Raw genomic sequence first — 15,791 nt, forward strand, 5'->3', positions numbered from 1 at the left:
CTAAAAGGTTTTTCCCTGCAGTTCCCTTTCAGTCGATTCACTCAGTACAACACACGAGTATGGGATATCACGCTCTGCGTGTCCTGGCTGAAGCCACCTCTAATCACGCCTCCTAGGCAAATGATGTGATGACGACAGGTGACAGGCACCGCCTGCACTATATACCTGTCCGTCATCATCGTCATTACTCAGTTCTTACGCTCTTCACCTCGCTAAGAACACCTCTTTGAGTCAGGCTAGCTAGCTGCTGCTGGTTAGGTCTGTGTCTCTTTCTAAAGGCTACTTGGAACTAGTTCAACTGCTTTTGTTGGAGTTAGTCACTGCTGCCTGCTGGTAAGCGTGTCTGCCCGCGAAGCGCTAATTTCAAGCAGTTTGGTCTGGCTTTGTGGTTCGGGATGAGCACAAAGCCAACACAAGCGAAGCAGAAGTCGTCTATTCGTCCCTGTCCTCAGGGGTGCGGCTTCTCGCTTCATGAGAAGGACCAGCATGAGGCTTGGCCCGTCTGTCTCGGGATCGTTCACGCTCGAAGAGCGTTGGTGGAGCCCGAAGCATGTGCGTTCTGTCGCCAGCTTCGTCGCTTGACCCTGGAGAGGCGGGTTAAATTCCTCGAGAAGGTGCTGGGAGAGGCTGCTGTCTCACGGCAAGACCCACTGCTCTCCGAGGCGGGAAACCCAGTTTCGTCCGATTCTGACGAGGACGGCTTTTCGGTCGAAGTCCCCGCTTCCAGCTGGGCGGACCATATGGAGAATGTTGCTTGGTTAGCCAATAATGCAGGTGCTCGGTCTCAGCTTCAGCTAGAACCCCTTCAAGAGGAGGACATACTGGACATCGGTTTGGATGTTCATGGTCTGTCCGATGATGAGGATGAGTCTCTGCCGGGTCAGGCTGCCGCTGCTGCGCCAGCAGACCCGGGCGACACGTCTTTTTTTCTCTCTTTGCCGCCGTGCAGCTGACACCCTGGACGTGGAATGGCCCTCCCCACCTCCTGCGGAGAGGCCATTGCGATTGGCGGGGTTTTATCTCCCCTCGGAGCCGGTCGCAGTCAAGCATCATCTACCCATGTTCCCAGACTTTGTCTCTGAGTTGACGTCTTCATGGAACAAACCACTGTCCACCCGCGTCACGGTACTGGGTTATGGACAGTATCTGGATCTGGAAGGCGCCGAAAAAGCCGGACTGGTGAATATTCCGCCTACGGAACCGTCTTTGGCAGCATATCTGGCCCCGTCCGAAGAGGATGACGCGGCCCGTGAGCTTGAGCCCTCAGACGGCACAGCCACAGAACCACGGCCAAGCTCCCCGAAAGACGGCCTGGAGCAGGGGTCCTCCTCTGGGGCTCCAGCGGGACCCGACGTCCCGGAAGAAAAAGACACAGTCCTCCTAGCTGTGGGACTCGGGACTAAGGAGTTTCGGGAGCAGGGAGACATGTTTGCCAGTTGTCGGCGGCTGCCGTCCAAAAGATGTTTTGCTGGTGTTGTTCGGGATCCCAGTCCCAAGAGGCGCTGCGTTTCCCCCACACAGTCTCCCAAGCACAATCTCCCCACAAATATATTTGCACTAAAAGCCCCCAGTTTGGGTGCGTTGAATGTGTTTCTGAGCACTGCAGTTGTTCCAAATGTTTGTATGGATGCTCCAAATGTTTCAATAAAGACAGTTTTTTCTATTAAAAAAAGTCAAAATCAAAGAGCTCCAGGCGACAGCCAAATGAGGCTGCACCTCTCTCGCATGTTGGGAGAGGGCAGCACCGTTCCACCAACAGCGCTGCAGGCCAGTCGCCTGGCTGCACATCTCCATATGTGGCGCGCATGCGCACTCCAACCTTGGGTGGAGAGGACCGTTGCTATGGGTTACCGTTTACAGTTTCGCCGGAGACCACCCCACTTTGTTGGCGTGGTAAACACGGCAGTAATGGCCCAAGCAGCAGAGGTTCTGAGAGAGGAAATAAATACACTGTTGGTAAAAGGAGCTATTCGCGCGGTTCCCGAGTCGGACATGAACAGAGGTCGGTACAGCCGTTATTTTGTTGTTCCGAAAAAAGGGGGCGGGCTTCGTCCAATTCTGGACTTGAGAGTTCTGAACAAATACCTCCGAACATACAAGTTCAAGATGTTAACACTCAAGCAGCTTCTGAGTGCGATCAGCCCGGGCGATTGGTTCGCCACGATCGCTTACTTTCACGTAGCGATACATCCGGACCACAGACAGTTTCTGAGATTCGCCTTCGAGGGCAAAGCGTACGAGTACCTCGTACTGCCTTTCGGTCTGTCTCTAGCGCCACGCACCTTTACAAAATGTGTAGAGGCAGCGCTAGCACCTCTCAGAGAAGCAGGCGTCCGCATTTTAACTTATCTGGACGACTGGGCTTTAATAGCCAGTTCCAGAGAACAGGCGACAGTGCAGCTGTCTCGGGTTCTGTCGCACATTCAAGCCCTGGGATTTTTGGTAAACTCTCAGAAAAGCTCGCTGATCCCAAGTCAGCAATTTTCATTTCTCGGTCTGGAAATATGCTCCCTTACAAGCAGGACACGTCTTTCCGACCACAGAGTGGCCGCGTTTCACCGCTGCCTCGCTCAGTTTCAGTTGGGACACAAACTGCGTTTCCAGACCATCTTACAACTGATGGGTATGATGGCATCTATGATTGCAGTAGTACCACTCGGTCTACTGAAGATGCGCCCATTCCAGCGGTGGACCCGCTCTCACCGGTTGTGTGCATGGCGTCACCGCAGCAGAAAGCTAACAATAACCACTGCCTGTATGTCGGCTCTCAGCCCTTGGCGGGAACCAGGACTGTTGTGTCGAGGTTCGCCAATAGGGAGAGTAACCTTTCGCAAGGTGGTATCCACGGATGCCTCCCTGAGGGGGTGGGGGGCTTTGTGCGATGGCGTGGCCGTGAAGGGGGTTTGGACACTAGTACAATCCAAACTCCACATAAACTACCTGGAGCTCTTAGCGGTTCTGTTGGCTCTGCAACATTTCTGCCAGGTTCTGTTAAACCAACATGTTCTGGTCAGGACAGACAGCACCACTGTGATTTCATACATAAACAGACAGGGAGGGTCTCGTTCACTTCCTCTCCTGAAGCTATCACACACCCTCTTACAGTGGTGCAACATACGCTTTCTGTCTATCAGAGCTACTCATGTCCCAGGACCACTGAATCTGGCTGCAGATTTGCTCTCCAGAGGCGGACCTCGGGTGAGAGAGTGGAGGCTTCACCCTTCCGTGGTGGGACAGATATGGTGTCTGTTTGGGACAGCAGCAGTAGATCTTTTTGCCACCAGAGCCAACACCCACTGTCCTCTGTTCTTTTCCATAACAGATCAGGATGCTCCGCTGGGAGTGGATGCCCTGGCCCATCCATGGCCCAATGTACTCTTGTATGCATTCCCCCCAGTGGAAATGATACTACCTGTACTAGAGAGGGTGCGCAAACAGGGTCTGTCCCTAATTTTGGTAGCACCCCGTTGGCCTGCAAAGTCATGGTATTCCGATATAATTAGCCTGCTGGCAGCAGAGCCGTGGCAACTCCCCGTTTGCCGGGATCTCCTCAATCAGGCAGGGGGGGAGATATTTCATCCACACCCAGAGATGTGGAAGCTGCATGCTTACCTGCTGAGAAGTCCAGCTTGTTAGCCAAAGGCCTCCCCCCTGATGTGGTGGCAACAATCCAGAATGCAAGAGCATCCTCCACTAGAGGCTTATAAATGGAGAGCTTTTGAGCAGTGGTGTGAGGACAAGCACATTGTTCCTTTTCAGTGCTCAATGGTGGAAGTTTTAATGTTTTTGCAGAATCTGCTCGATAAAGATCTTTCCTTTTCCACAATTAAGGTCTACTTGGCTGCCATTTCTGCCTGCCATATTGGTTTTAATGGAGTCACACCAGGTGCTCATCCTCTGGTTGTACGCTTCTTAAAGGGGGTTCGTAGACTCAGACCTGTGATTAAACCTTCCTGGGATCTCACATTGGTACTAGAAGCTCTTTGTGACCCTCCATTTGAACCTTTGGAGTCAGTAGATGTGACGTTCCTTTCATATAAGGTTGCTCTGCTTCTTGCTCTGACAACTGCAAAGCGGGTTGGAGACCTCCATGCTTTGTCTGTAAATCCTACCTGCATACACTTTTCACCTGATGGTTCCAAGGTCACCTTGCGACCCAATGCAGCTTATCTTCCTAAGGTTATACCTTCGGACTACAGCTCCATGACTATGGAGCTTTCTAGTTTTTGTCCACCTCCTTTTGCATCTGAGGAACAAAGGAGGTTACACTTCCTGTGCCCTTTACGTGCACTGCGTAGTTACATTGACCGTACTCAGTCTGTGAGGTTGTGTGATCAACTGTTTGTGTGTATTGCTAACCCAGCAAGGGGGAAAGCTCTGTCCAGACAAAGACTCTCCCACTGGATTGTGGAGGCTATTTCTCTAGCTTACAGCAACAGGGGTCTCCCAATGCCACGTGGTGTGAGGGCTCACTCCACCAGGGGCATAGCGACCTCCTGGGCCCTATTTAGAGGGGTGACCATGAGTGACATTTGTGCTGCAGCCAGCTGGTCTTTGCCGCACACATTTGTAAAGTTTTATCGTTTGGATGTGACAACCCCTTCAGTGGCTCACTCTGTTCTTTCTGCTGGGTCTGAAGTGCTGCACTAGTATGCAGTGCATGATCCAGGTTTGATGGCTGTTCTGCAGGGCGTTTATATATGTCCCATACTCATGTGTTGTACTGAGTGAATCGACTGAAAGGGAACGTAAAGTTATGCAAATAACTACTGTTCCCTGAAGGAGAGTAACGAAGTACAACACATGGCTGCCCCGCTGCTCAGCTGGGCTCGGTGAATAGCGGCTATCGAACTGAGTAATGACGATGATGACGACAGGTGCAGGCGGGGCCTGTCACCTGTCGTCATCACATCATTTGCCTAGGAGGCGTGATTAGAGGTGGCTTCAGCCAGGACACGCAGAGCGTGATATCCCATGTGTTGTACTTCGTTACTCTCCTTCAGGGAACAGTAGTTATATGCATAACTTTACGTTTTCTGTAGTGCCTACATACTCCGTACATTAGCAATGTACTCTAAAGAATAAACCACGTATATCCGCTGCCAATCCGGACCCAAATCTGGATGGATCATATGCTACACGTGTCACTTCTGCACCAAGATGTTTCCACATGTGGAGTTTCCTTAGATGGTGGAGGAGAGGTTTCTGTTCCTCCACCATCAGTTTCAGTTTAGGTTTGAGGAGTTCTGCAATATCAACAAATGAACAATCCAGCATGCTGAGCCCAGTTTAATATCAGGCTTGTGTGGTCAACAGCTGAGGATCCAAGGCTCAGCCCCTAGAAATCCTTTTCAAAACTGCTCTATTCCAAACCAGTAATGCTTCTGCAGATGTCCGGTAATCTGTCCTGTCTTCCCCCACAGTCTCCCAGCAACCAGCACAGCATTTATTGGTGTGGAAAGCATGGCTGCATGTTGTGGTCATCATCCCAGTTTGGTGACTCCTGCATGCGTAAAACAGCCTTTCTTGCTTTATTAAACAGAACAGGAAACCTGCTGGAAAGATGGCAATAAAGGTTGGCCTTTAACGCTTCATTGGGATCTGATGCTGGCGTGAAGGCACCATTTATTCTTTTTAAAACACCAAAACTTCAGAGTGATGGGCTTTATGTTGTGGGCATCAAAAAAATGTAAAAAATGTTCATTAACTTTTTTTTTAGCAGGTAAAAGTGAAGAAACTGCATTTAAATGAGAAGTGAACCTCAACTTTCTTTGCACAATGTAATTTATTCATGGCTACATAAAGTTCATGTCACATTTTTCAATAAAAGTACTTTGTACAGGGATATGGTTAAAAAAAAAGTGAGATTATGACCTCACTCTCAAATTATTGCTAATTAAACATAAGGTTAGAAACAGTAGTGTCCTTTTAGCCATAGAACACAAAAACCAATCCTACTGTTGAGCGACTGAAACAAAGATGGCGTCTGAACTTTGTAGCACAACAAAACAAATCACATTTAATCTGAAACCATATTTAAATCCAACAAGAAAAAAGGCATCTATTAGATGTTTTTGTGGGAGATGTCTGGTATTTTTAATTTCACAATGTGATGCAGTAATTTAATCCTGTATCGGTTAATGGTGGATAAAATTAAACATGTTAAACTCATTGGAGTGAACACAAAATAATTAGATTCTCTGGTGCACAGTCGTCCAGATTTTATTGCAGTAATAAGTCATTGAAGTAAATAAAAAAAAATCATCCAAATTAGAAGTTGGAAATGGTTGGATGATAAAATGCAGCAGTCTTGGATGACATGTTTCCTCATCGGGCCTCTGATCTATTTTGTTTCTATTTCAGGTAAGATGCACCGGGATTAAAAGTAATTTTTAATAGGTTTGACCTTTCTATGAACTTCAGCGATTTACAGTGCCTTGGAAGCTACTATTACAAACTTCTGTGTATTTCACTGGACTCTCATGCAGACGAAGACAAAGTAGTGTATAACTGAAGAAGAAGGAAAATGATGTGTGGTTTTACAAACTAAAATGTATGAATACTTTCACTGCACTTACAGCTTTGAGCTTTTTGGGGTCCGTCTTTAGCAGCTTTGCACAGCTGGAGACTGAAACTTTCTCATCATTTAAAAACGGCTCAAGCTCAGTCAGTCAGACTGGATGGAGAGCCTCCGTAAACATGAATTATCAAGTGTGGCTACAGATTCTCAGTGGGAGTAAGGTTTGAACTTTGACTAGGCCATTCTAACATATCACCTTTGATCTAAACCATCCCATTGTACCTGTGGCTGTATGTTTGGGGTGGTTGTCCAGCTGGAAGGTGAACCTCCTCCCCAGTCTCGAGTCTTCTGCAGCCTCTAGCAGGATTGTCCTGAATTTAGCTCCATCCATCTTCACATCAACTGTGTCCCTGCTGGAAAACTATCTCCACATCATAACTATGCAGTACTGTTGGTCTGTAACATAAAACCCACCAACAAAGACACTGAGGTTTGCAGTTGTAATGTGACAATTTTCCTGGGGTATGAATATTTTTGGGAGGCTGTTTAGTTATCCACAAACTGTAATAGTTCAACACAGTGAAATGTGTGGGTAGTGACTGTTCTGAAGAGGTGATTTATTTTTTTTTTTTAAAGGCAAAAGGTGAGTTTTTAAGACAGGACAGATGAATGAAAGGTAGGTTTTACATCAGGAGTGTCTTTGAGTTCAGGCCGGACCGATTGAGATCCGATCACTTGCTGTTGCCTCTGGAGGTTCGCTGTTTGGTCATTGTTGTCAGCATCTGGCTGATGTAAGAGGTCAGGAGGTCATCCATCTTGTAGCCCTGGTGTGGGTAGACAATGTTTACAGGATTGTTAAACTTGGAGTTAACTGATATAGGTGAGACCTTCTAGTTTATTCCTGGGTCTGTACAGATCTCACCTTCAGTCATTTTGAATATAAATGGCAAAGAATCGGTCCAGTTTACTGTTATCACAGTTGGAGTTTTTTTTTCCATGATGTGAGTCTATTTGAATTTTGGCAGCTTTGGCTCACTGTCAAAGTTTATTAGAACTGAGGAAAAATAAGATTTTATAAGTTATTGGATGTTATTTTGTCAGCATCTTAGGCGCTGTTTACATGGCGTTTTTTCGGTGAAGACTGAAAAGTTTAGTTGCGTTGCTACTGTTCGTTTACATAACTGCTCGTTTTCTCTGAAAATGACCCGATTTGACAATGTCCGGGTCTCCGTTGTCGTGTAGAGGGGAAAGGGGTAAACCCTTGCTTAGGCAGAAATAAATGCACACGCACACAAAATAATGGCTGCCTATTAGTTCAAATCCAATAGAAGATATTAACGATGGCGAATTGCAGAGAACTTACTTGTGCTGCTGACTCTTTTGAATGGATCGACAGTTCTCCAACAAACTGCTCATTTTCTCCATTTTTTTTTTTTTTTTAAGCAGGGAGACTGGTGGCTTGCCCTCTTCGGGTTGGAGCAGCTCCTGCCTCAAGTGGAGTTTAAGTATCTCGGGTCTTATTCACATGTGAGGGGAGAATGGAGCAGACTGCCGCAGTTACGCGGACATTGTGGTGAAGAGAGCTAAGCTGAAAGGCAAAGCTCTTAATTTCCCTGTCGGTCTATGTTCCTACCCCCTCCTAGTTGCATGAACTTTGGGTCATGACTGGAAGAACGAGATCCTGGATACAAGTGGCTGAAATGAGCTTCCTCCGCAGGGATGGCCGGGCACTCCCTTAGATATAGGGTGAGGAGCTCAGACTAGAGCCGCTGCTCCTCCACATTAAGAGGAGTCTGAGGTGGCTCAGGCACCTGTTTCGGATGCCTCCTGGAAGCCTCCCCCGGAAGGAGGCCCAGAACACGCTGGAGGGCGCTGTCCCAATACCCGCACTTCCACCCTTGTGTCCCTGAATTGCGCGTTCCCGTTGATGGGTTCGAGTGCCTGACCCAATTCTCCAGAGTGGTCCTTAGCCCCGCCCCCTTTGTGCCCCACATCCGCCCTTCGGCCAAGTATATTACCCACAATTCACTGCTGCAGATGACGTTCTGAGCAAAAACCAATCACAACCGTCAAATCAGAATAATAAGAATTGCGTAAACTTTAGACAGCAAGCCGACATATTTTTTGACTGGTTTCCAGGCTCAACATTGTAGGAAACCACTGGGTTCAGGGTGACTCTGGGCAGTCATTAGGTCATAACACTGAAGTTACCTTTCAAACAAACACTGGTGCAGCGAGAGTCTGGTGTATAAGCCTCCTTTGCTTCCTGCACTTTCTTCTCCTCAAAACAATTGCTTGTTGCAGTTTTAAATAGTTTATTTTAGCAGCCAGACTGTGGAAACAGCGCCGGTTCCCGCCCTTTTTGATGTTGCGGTGCAGAGGTGCAAGTCGATGACGTAACTTCTACTGTCCCAATTCTCCAATTTTGCAGCTTGTAACCTGCGCACTTCAACCCCTACATGCACTTGTACAAAGTAAACACTTCATAGAGGGGCGTAGGGTGTAGTGTGGGAATTGGGACAGGGTCTCTCGGCTGGCCTGGGAGCGCCTGGGCTTCCTCTCGACCCGGTCCCGGATAAAGCAGAAGACGGCGACGAGTGTTTCTATGCTTGTGCATGTTTACCGCCTACTAGTGGTGCAGCAGGGAAATTACACAGTTTTTACGTTTCTATTAGTGTCGCGTGCACATAGATCATAATTAAAATGTTTTCATGTTTACAGCAATGGATCACTGTCGTGTGAACAGGGCCTCAGTTTTTTGTTCTTTGGGCTGAATCTGAACTTCGATGCAGTCGAATCAGAACCAGTGCTTCTGATTTACACTGGAAATAACCTCCAAGCTGAGTTGCAGAATCACTGATGTCAGCTTGAAAATTACCTGTAATTTACGAGCCGTCTGCAAGCAGGTTTCGACACAGCTGTCCCGTCATGTTCTTATGTTGACTGTCAGAACTTTACGTGCCAAATGTTGGCAGCAACTGCTGTAAATTCAGGCGCTTACCAGTGATGTCTCACAGAGCAGCTTGCTGCCTCGAACCAGGTTTCCGATAGTGATGTGGAAGTACGTGTTGCCGCTGCTCCAGTTGGAGATCTTTGTGAAGGGATGTGTGGTCAGGATGTCCTACAGGAAGGTAGATTAGCTCAGATACTCAGTTCTCACTCTACATACAGGGACAACGGTTAAAAACAGTAAAACATAACATCTTAATAAAGTTGTAAAGATCTTTAAGATCTCTCAGCAGTCATGACTTTATGGGATTCTTTTTAAATCAAATTGATTCTATTAAAAATAAATTCTTTGCAGAACCTGAAGTAATCTTCTTCGGGAGTATGTCAGTTACTTCCAATGTTGTCTCACTTGCAGAGGATGATTTGTGTTTGGACTGTTTTGATCCTGTGAAGCTTCCTGAGTTATCAGAAATATTAGCTTCATCTAAACCTTCAACTTCTATGTTAGACCCAATCCCAACCAAATTATTTAAGGGAGGAGTGAATGCTGCAAGTCACTGACTGGATGCAATCTGCTGGGTTTCCTTAGACAGAAAAACTTTTTATCCAATTTGAATAAAAAATTGAATCTGACTGAACTGTTCAATGATTAGGATTAATTGGAATGTATGAACCTGACTGTTGTGAAGTGCCTTGAGACGACATGTGTTGTGAATTGGCGCTATATAAATAAACTGAATTGATTTAAGGAAGTGTTCCCTCTGATTACCAGCCCCATTTTAGATATGATTAATCTATCTTTAGTAAATGGATCAGAACCACAGGCTTTTAAGTTAGCTGTAATTAAACCTTTACTTAAGAAACCTTTGCTTGATCGAGATGACTTGAAAAATTACAGACCTATATCCAATCTTCCATTCTTATCTAAAATTCTTGAGAAAGTAGTTGCTAATCAAATGTGTGAGCATTTACACAGCAATGATCTGTTTGAAGAGTTTCAGTCAGGTTTCAGAGCTCATCATAGCACTGAAACAGCTCTGCTGAAAGTCACTAATGATATTCTTATGGCCTCAGATAATGGACTTGTGTCTGTTCTGGTTCTGTTAGATCTCAGTGCTGCATTTGATACAGTCGACCATAATATTCTCTTAAAAAGGCTGGAATATTCTGTAGGGATCAGGGGAACAGCGCTAGGCTGGTTTAAATCTTATCTGTCTGACAGATTCCAGTTTGTTCATGTAAATGATAAATCATCTTTAAACTCCAGGGTTAATTGTGGAGTACCACAGGGTTCAGTACTTGGGCCAATTCTCTTTACTATATATATGCTTCCAATAGGTCAAATTATCAGGTAGCATGGGATAAATTGTCACTGTTACGCTGATGATACTCAGCTTTACTTATCCATAAATCCTGATGAACCCAACCAGTTAGATAGACTACAAGCATGTCTTGAAGATATAAAAACTTGGATGACGTTAAATCTTTTGCTTCTAAATTCAGAGGAGACAGAAGTTGTCGTCTTTGGACCGGAGTCTTTAAAAAAGAAACTGCTTAGTCAATCACTTAACCTGGATGGCATTAAATTGACCTCTGGTAATAAAGTAAAAAACCTTGGTGTTATTTTTGACCAGGACATGTCATTTAAATCCCATATTAAACAGGTTTCTAGGATTTCCTTCTTTCATCTCCGGAACATTGTCAAAATTAGAAATATCCTGTCTAGGAGTGACGCTGAAAAACTAGTCCATGCATTTGTTACTTCAAGGCTGGACTATTGTAATTATTTACTATCAGGATGTCCACAAAAGGCAGTTAAAAGCCTTCAGCTGATTCAAAATGCTGCAGCAAGAGTTCTGATGAAAATTAGAAAGAGAGATCATATTTCTCCTGTTTTAGCTTCCCTTCATTGGCTCCCTGTTAAATCCAGAATAAAATTTAAAATTCTCCTCCTCACATATAAAGCCCTTAATGATCTAGCTCCATCATACATCAGAGATCTGATTGTTCCATATATTCCTAACAGAGCACTTTGTTCTCAGACTGCAGGTTTACTGGTGGTTCCTAGAGTCTCTAGAAGTAGAATGGGAGGCAGATCCTTTAGTTATCAGGCTCCTCTCCTGTGGAACCAGCTCCCAGTTTTAGTCCATGAGGCAGACACCCTGTCTACTTTTAAGGCTAGGCTTAAAACTTTCCTTTTTGATAAAGCTTATAGTTAGAGTGACTTAGGTTATGCTGAGCTATCTCTGTAGTTATGCTGCTATAGGCTTAGGCTGCTGGAGGACATAATGACCATTTTCACCCTCTCTCAACAACTTAATGCTCACCTTCTACCTATGATCCACATGGCCCTGTCTCTGTCCTAGACATAGCTACTGACTGAGCTTTTACTGTAACTAATTATATGTGCTCTCTTTCAGACTCTGAGCCAGTTTTCAAGGTTAGAGTTCCCTCCCTGTTGGATGGAGTAAGGGGGAGTCAGGTTTAGCCTAAACCGGCTCAGTTATGGTTGAGATGCAAACACACCCTCCATTTCTGCTCCCTGTATGACCCCTTCTCTTTTCCGATGGTTATAATCAGTCTGACAGACGGGTACCCTCAATCGTTGTGGTTTTTAGTATAACAATGGCCACCAGTGGGCTCTAGATGGACAAACGTTATCAGTTTATTATTTTACTTAGTACCCCTACTACCCCCTACTACGTTTTAAAATGGCCAAACTAACACTCAGTAGTTTAATCTAACCTCCCCAACGACCATTCCAGACCCTTTGTGAAGTGTCTTGAGACGATATGTGTTGTGAATTGGCGCCATATAAATAAAACTGAATTGAAAACTGGCTCAGAGTTTCTGTTCTTTCTTTCTAGGTGAACGACTAAAGGAGCTACATCCATTAACATTCACTTTTCCTTCCCATAGAAAGTACTCTTGGATCAGTGCTTCTTTGTTCTCTTTGTGTCTCTGCTCTGTTCTCTCAAACCCCCAGTCGGTCGTGGCAGATGGCCGGTCACACTGAGCCTGGTTCTGCTGGAGGTTTCTTCCTGTTAAAAGGGAGTTTTCCTCTCCACTGTCGCTACATGCATGCTCAGTATGAGGGATTGCTGCAAAGTCAACGCCAGTGACTGTCCACTGTCTATACATGCTCATCCAGGAGGAGTGAATGCTGCAAGTCACTGACTGGATGCAATCTGCTGGGTTTCCTTAGATAGAAAAACTTTTTATCCAATTTGAATAAATAACTGAATCTGACTGTTCAATGGTTAGGATTAATTGGAAAGCATGAACCTGACTGTTGTGAAGTGCCTTGAGACGACGTGTTGTGAATTGGCACTACAGGTCCTTCTCAAAATATTAGCATATTGTGATAAAGTTCATCATTTTCCATAATGTCATGATGAAAATGTAACATTCATATATTTTAGATTCATTGCACACTAACTGAAATATTTCAGGTCTTTTATTGTCTTAATACGGATGATTTTGGCATACAGCTCATGAAAACCCAAAATTCCTATCTCACAAAATTAGCATATCATTAAAAGGGTCTCTAAACGAGCTATGAACCTAATCATCTGAATCAACGAGTTAACTCTAAACACCTGCAAAAGATTCCTGAGGCCTTTAAAACTCCCAGCCTGGTTCATCACTCAAAACCCCAATCATGGGTAAGACTGCCGACCTGACTGCTGTCCAGAAGGCCACTATTGACACCCTCAAGCAAGAGGGTAAGACACAGAAAGAAATTTCTGAACGAATAGGCTGTTCCCAGAGTGCTGTATCAAGGCACCTCAGTGGGAAGTCTGTAGGAAGGAAAAAGTGTGGCAGAAAACGCTGCACAACGAGAAGAGGTGACCGGACCCTGAGGAAGATTGTGGAGAAGGGCCGATTCCAGACCTTGGGGGACCTGCGGAAGCAGTGGACTGAGTCTGGAATAGAAACATCCAGAGCCACCGTGCACAGGCGTGTGCAGGAAATGGGCTACAGGTGCCACATTCCCCAGGTCAAGCCACTTTTGAACCAGAAACAGCGGCAGAAGCGCCTGACCTGGGCTACAGAGAAGCAGCACTGGACTGTTGCTCAGTGGTCCAAAGTACTTTTTTTGGATGAAAGCAAATTCTGCATGTCATTCGGAAATCAAGGTACCAGAGTCTGGAGGAAGACTGGGGAGAAGGAAATGCCAAAATGCCAGAAGTCCAGTGTCAAGTACCCACAGTCAGTGATGGTCTGGGGTGCTGTGTCAGCTGCTGGTGTTGGTCCACTGTGTTTTATCAAGGGCAGGGTCAATGCAGCTAGCTATCAGGAGATTTTGGAGCACTTCATGCTTCCATCTGCTGAAAAGCTTTATGGAGATGAAGATTTCATTTTTCAGCACGACCTGGCACCTGCTCACAGTGCCAAAACCACTGGTAAATGGTTTACTGACCATGGTATCACTGTGCTCAATTGGCCTGCCAACTCTCCTGACCTGAACCCCATAGAGAATCTGTGGGATATTGTGAAGAGAACGTTGAGAGACTCAAGACCCAACACTCTGGATGAGCTAAAGGCTGCTATCGAAGCATCCTGGGCCTCCATAAGACCTCAGCAGTGCCACAGGCTGATTGCCTCCATGCCACGCCGCATTGAAGCAGTCATTTCTGCCAAAGGATTCCCGACCAAGTATTGAGTGCATAACTGTACATGATTATTTGAAGGTTGACGTTTTTTGTATTAAAAACACTTTTCTTTTATTGGTCGGATGAAATATGCTAATTTTGTGAGATAGGAATTTTGGGTTTTCATGAGCTGTATGCCAAAATCATCTGTATTAAGACAATAAAAGACCTGAAATATTTCAGTTAGTGTGCAATGAATCTAAAATATATGAATGTTAAATTTTCATCATGACATTATGGAAAATAATTAACTTTATCACAATATGCTAATATTTTGAGAAGGACCTGTATATGAATAAGCTGAATTGAATTTAAGGTTAGTTCTCACCTTAGTCTTTGGATCAATAAGGCTGACTCCATGTTTGTTGATTGCAATCAGGAGAATTTCTGGGTAATTTGGATCTGTTGTTTGCTGCAGAAAACCAAAACTCATCAACAAATCCTTTACTTATGTCATCTGCAATTATTTTTGGGCTTTTATCAAACCATTTTTTCTGGCATCTTTACCTTGACCTCAAAGAAGGCGGAGCCAAACGTCGGCCACTTGTAAATGATTTTCAAGAAGGATAGTTTGGCGTCTTCGGGTGTTTTCCCAGACAGTTTGTTAAACAGCGTCATGATCGACTGAGGGGAAAAAAACCAAAAATCAGTGACATGGACTCATCATTGGTCACCAAGGTTTTACCTAAAAGTTAGCACACAGCTTCAGTTAGTACAGCTAGAAACCACCAGTCAGGCTCAAAACCTGGATGTAGTGATGGACTCAGACCTGAACCTTCAGAGGAACATAAAGACAGTAACAAGGTCAGCTTTCTATCACCTAAAGAACATCTCCAGGATTTAATCCATCTCCAGGATTAAAGGACTAATGTCTCAGCAGGACCTTGAAAAACTAATTCATGCGTTCATCTTTAGTAGAATTGATTACTGCAACGATGTCTTTACAGGTCTGCCTAAAAAGTCGATCAGACAGCTGCAGTTGATCCAGAACGCTGCTGCCCGCATCCTCACTAGAACTAAGAAAGTGGAGCACATCACCCCGGTTCTAAAGTCCAGATACTGGCTCCCTGTAGCTCAGAGAATAGAGTTTAAAATACTTCTGTTAGTCTATAAATCACTGAATGGCTTAGCACCAAAATACATTACAGACTTGTTGTCAGTATATCAACCACCCAGACCTCTCAGGGCTTCTGGCTCAAATCTACTCTGCAGAACCAGAACCAAACATGGAGAAGCAGCTTTTAGTTCTTATGCTCCACTAATCTGGAATAAACTGCCAGAAAACTGTAAAGGCGCTGAAACCCTAAGTTGCTTTAAATCAAGATTAAAAACCTATTTGTTTAGAGTGGCCTTTGACTGGGCCATCTAAACATTATTAGTTACGTTTTCAGTCCAACTTTCCTTTCATTTTCTTATCCATCATTCTATTCTCTTTATTTTATTTTTTTAAAATTACCTCTGTCGTTTGATTTTCTGTATCATTGTAATGTTTTTCCTCATGTACAGCGCCTTGAGTGCCTTGTTGCTGAAAATAGCTAAATAAATAAACTTGACTGGAAAGACGTTACAAATCAATCACAACCTTTAAGTCGTTTAACCCTCGGTGAGTGATGAGTAAACAGTTTCGTTATTTCTGCTTGGAGCTGATTTATAACAGTTAAAAACAT

The 15,791-nt window shown here is 44.9% G+C and overlaps 1 protein-coding gene across 1 annotated transcript in view; it reads right to left on the bottom strand.

The window, feature by feature from the left end:
* Positions 1-5,766: 5,766 nt before the first annotated feature.
* The window catches only part of LOC124876627 (unconventional myosin-VIIa-like), a 75,738-nt gene continuing 65,713 nt past the window's right edge, over positions 5,767-15,791 (bottom strand). The window contains exons 46-49 of the mRNA XM_047379556.1: positions 14,632-14,748; positions 14,453-14,536; positions 9,522-9,641; positions 5,767-7,344 (exon numbers count right to left, since the gene is read on the bottom strand). Coding sequence (XP_047235512.1) covers positions 7,252-7,344; positions 9,522-9,641; positions 14,453-14,536; positions 14,632-14,748 — 414 coding nt within the window. The 3' untranslated portion in view covers positions 5,767-7,251. The remainder of the gene's footprint in view (positions 7,345-9,521; positions 9,642-14,452; positions 14,537-14,631; positions 14,749-15,791) is intronic.

Source organism: Girardinichthys multiradiatus, chromosome 11 (genome assembly GCF_021462225.1).
Source record: "Girardinichthys multiradiatus isolate DD_20200921_A chromosome 11, DD_fGirMul_XY1, whole genome shotgun sequence".
NCBI classification, from domain to species: Eukaryota; Metazoa; Chordata; class Actinopteri; order Cyprinodontiformes; family Goodeidae; genus Girardinichthys; species Girardinichthys multiradiatus.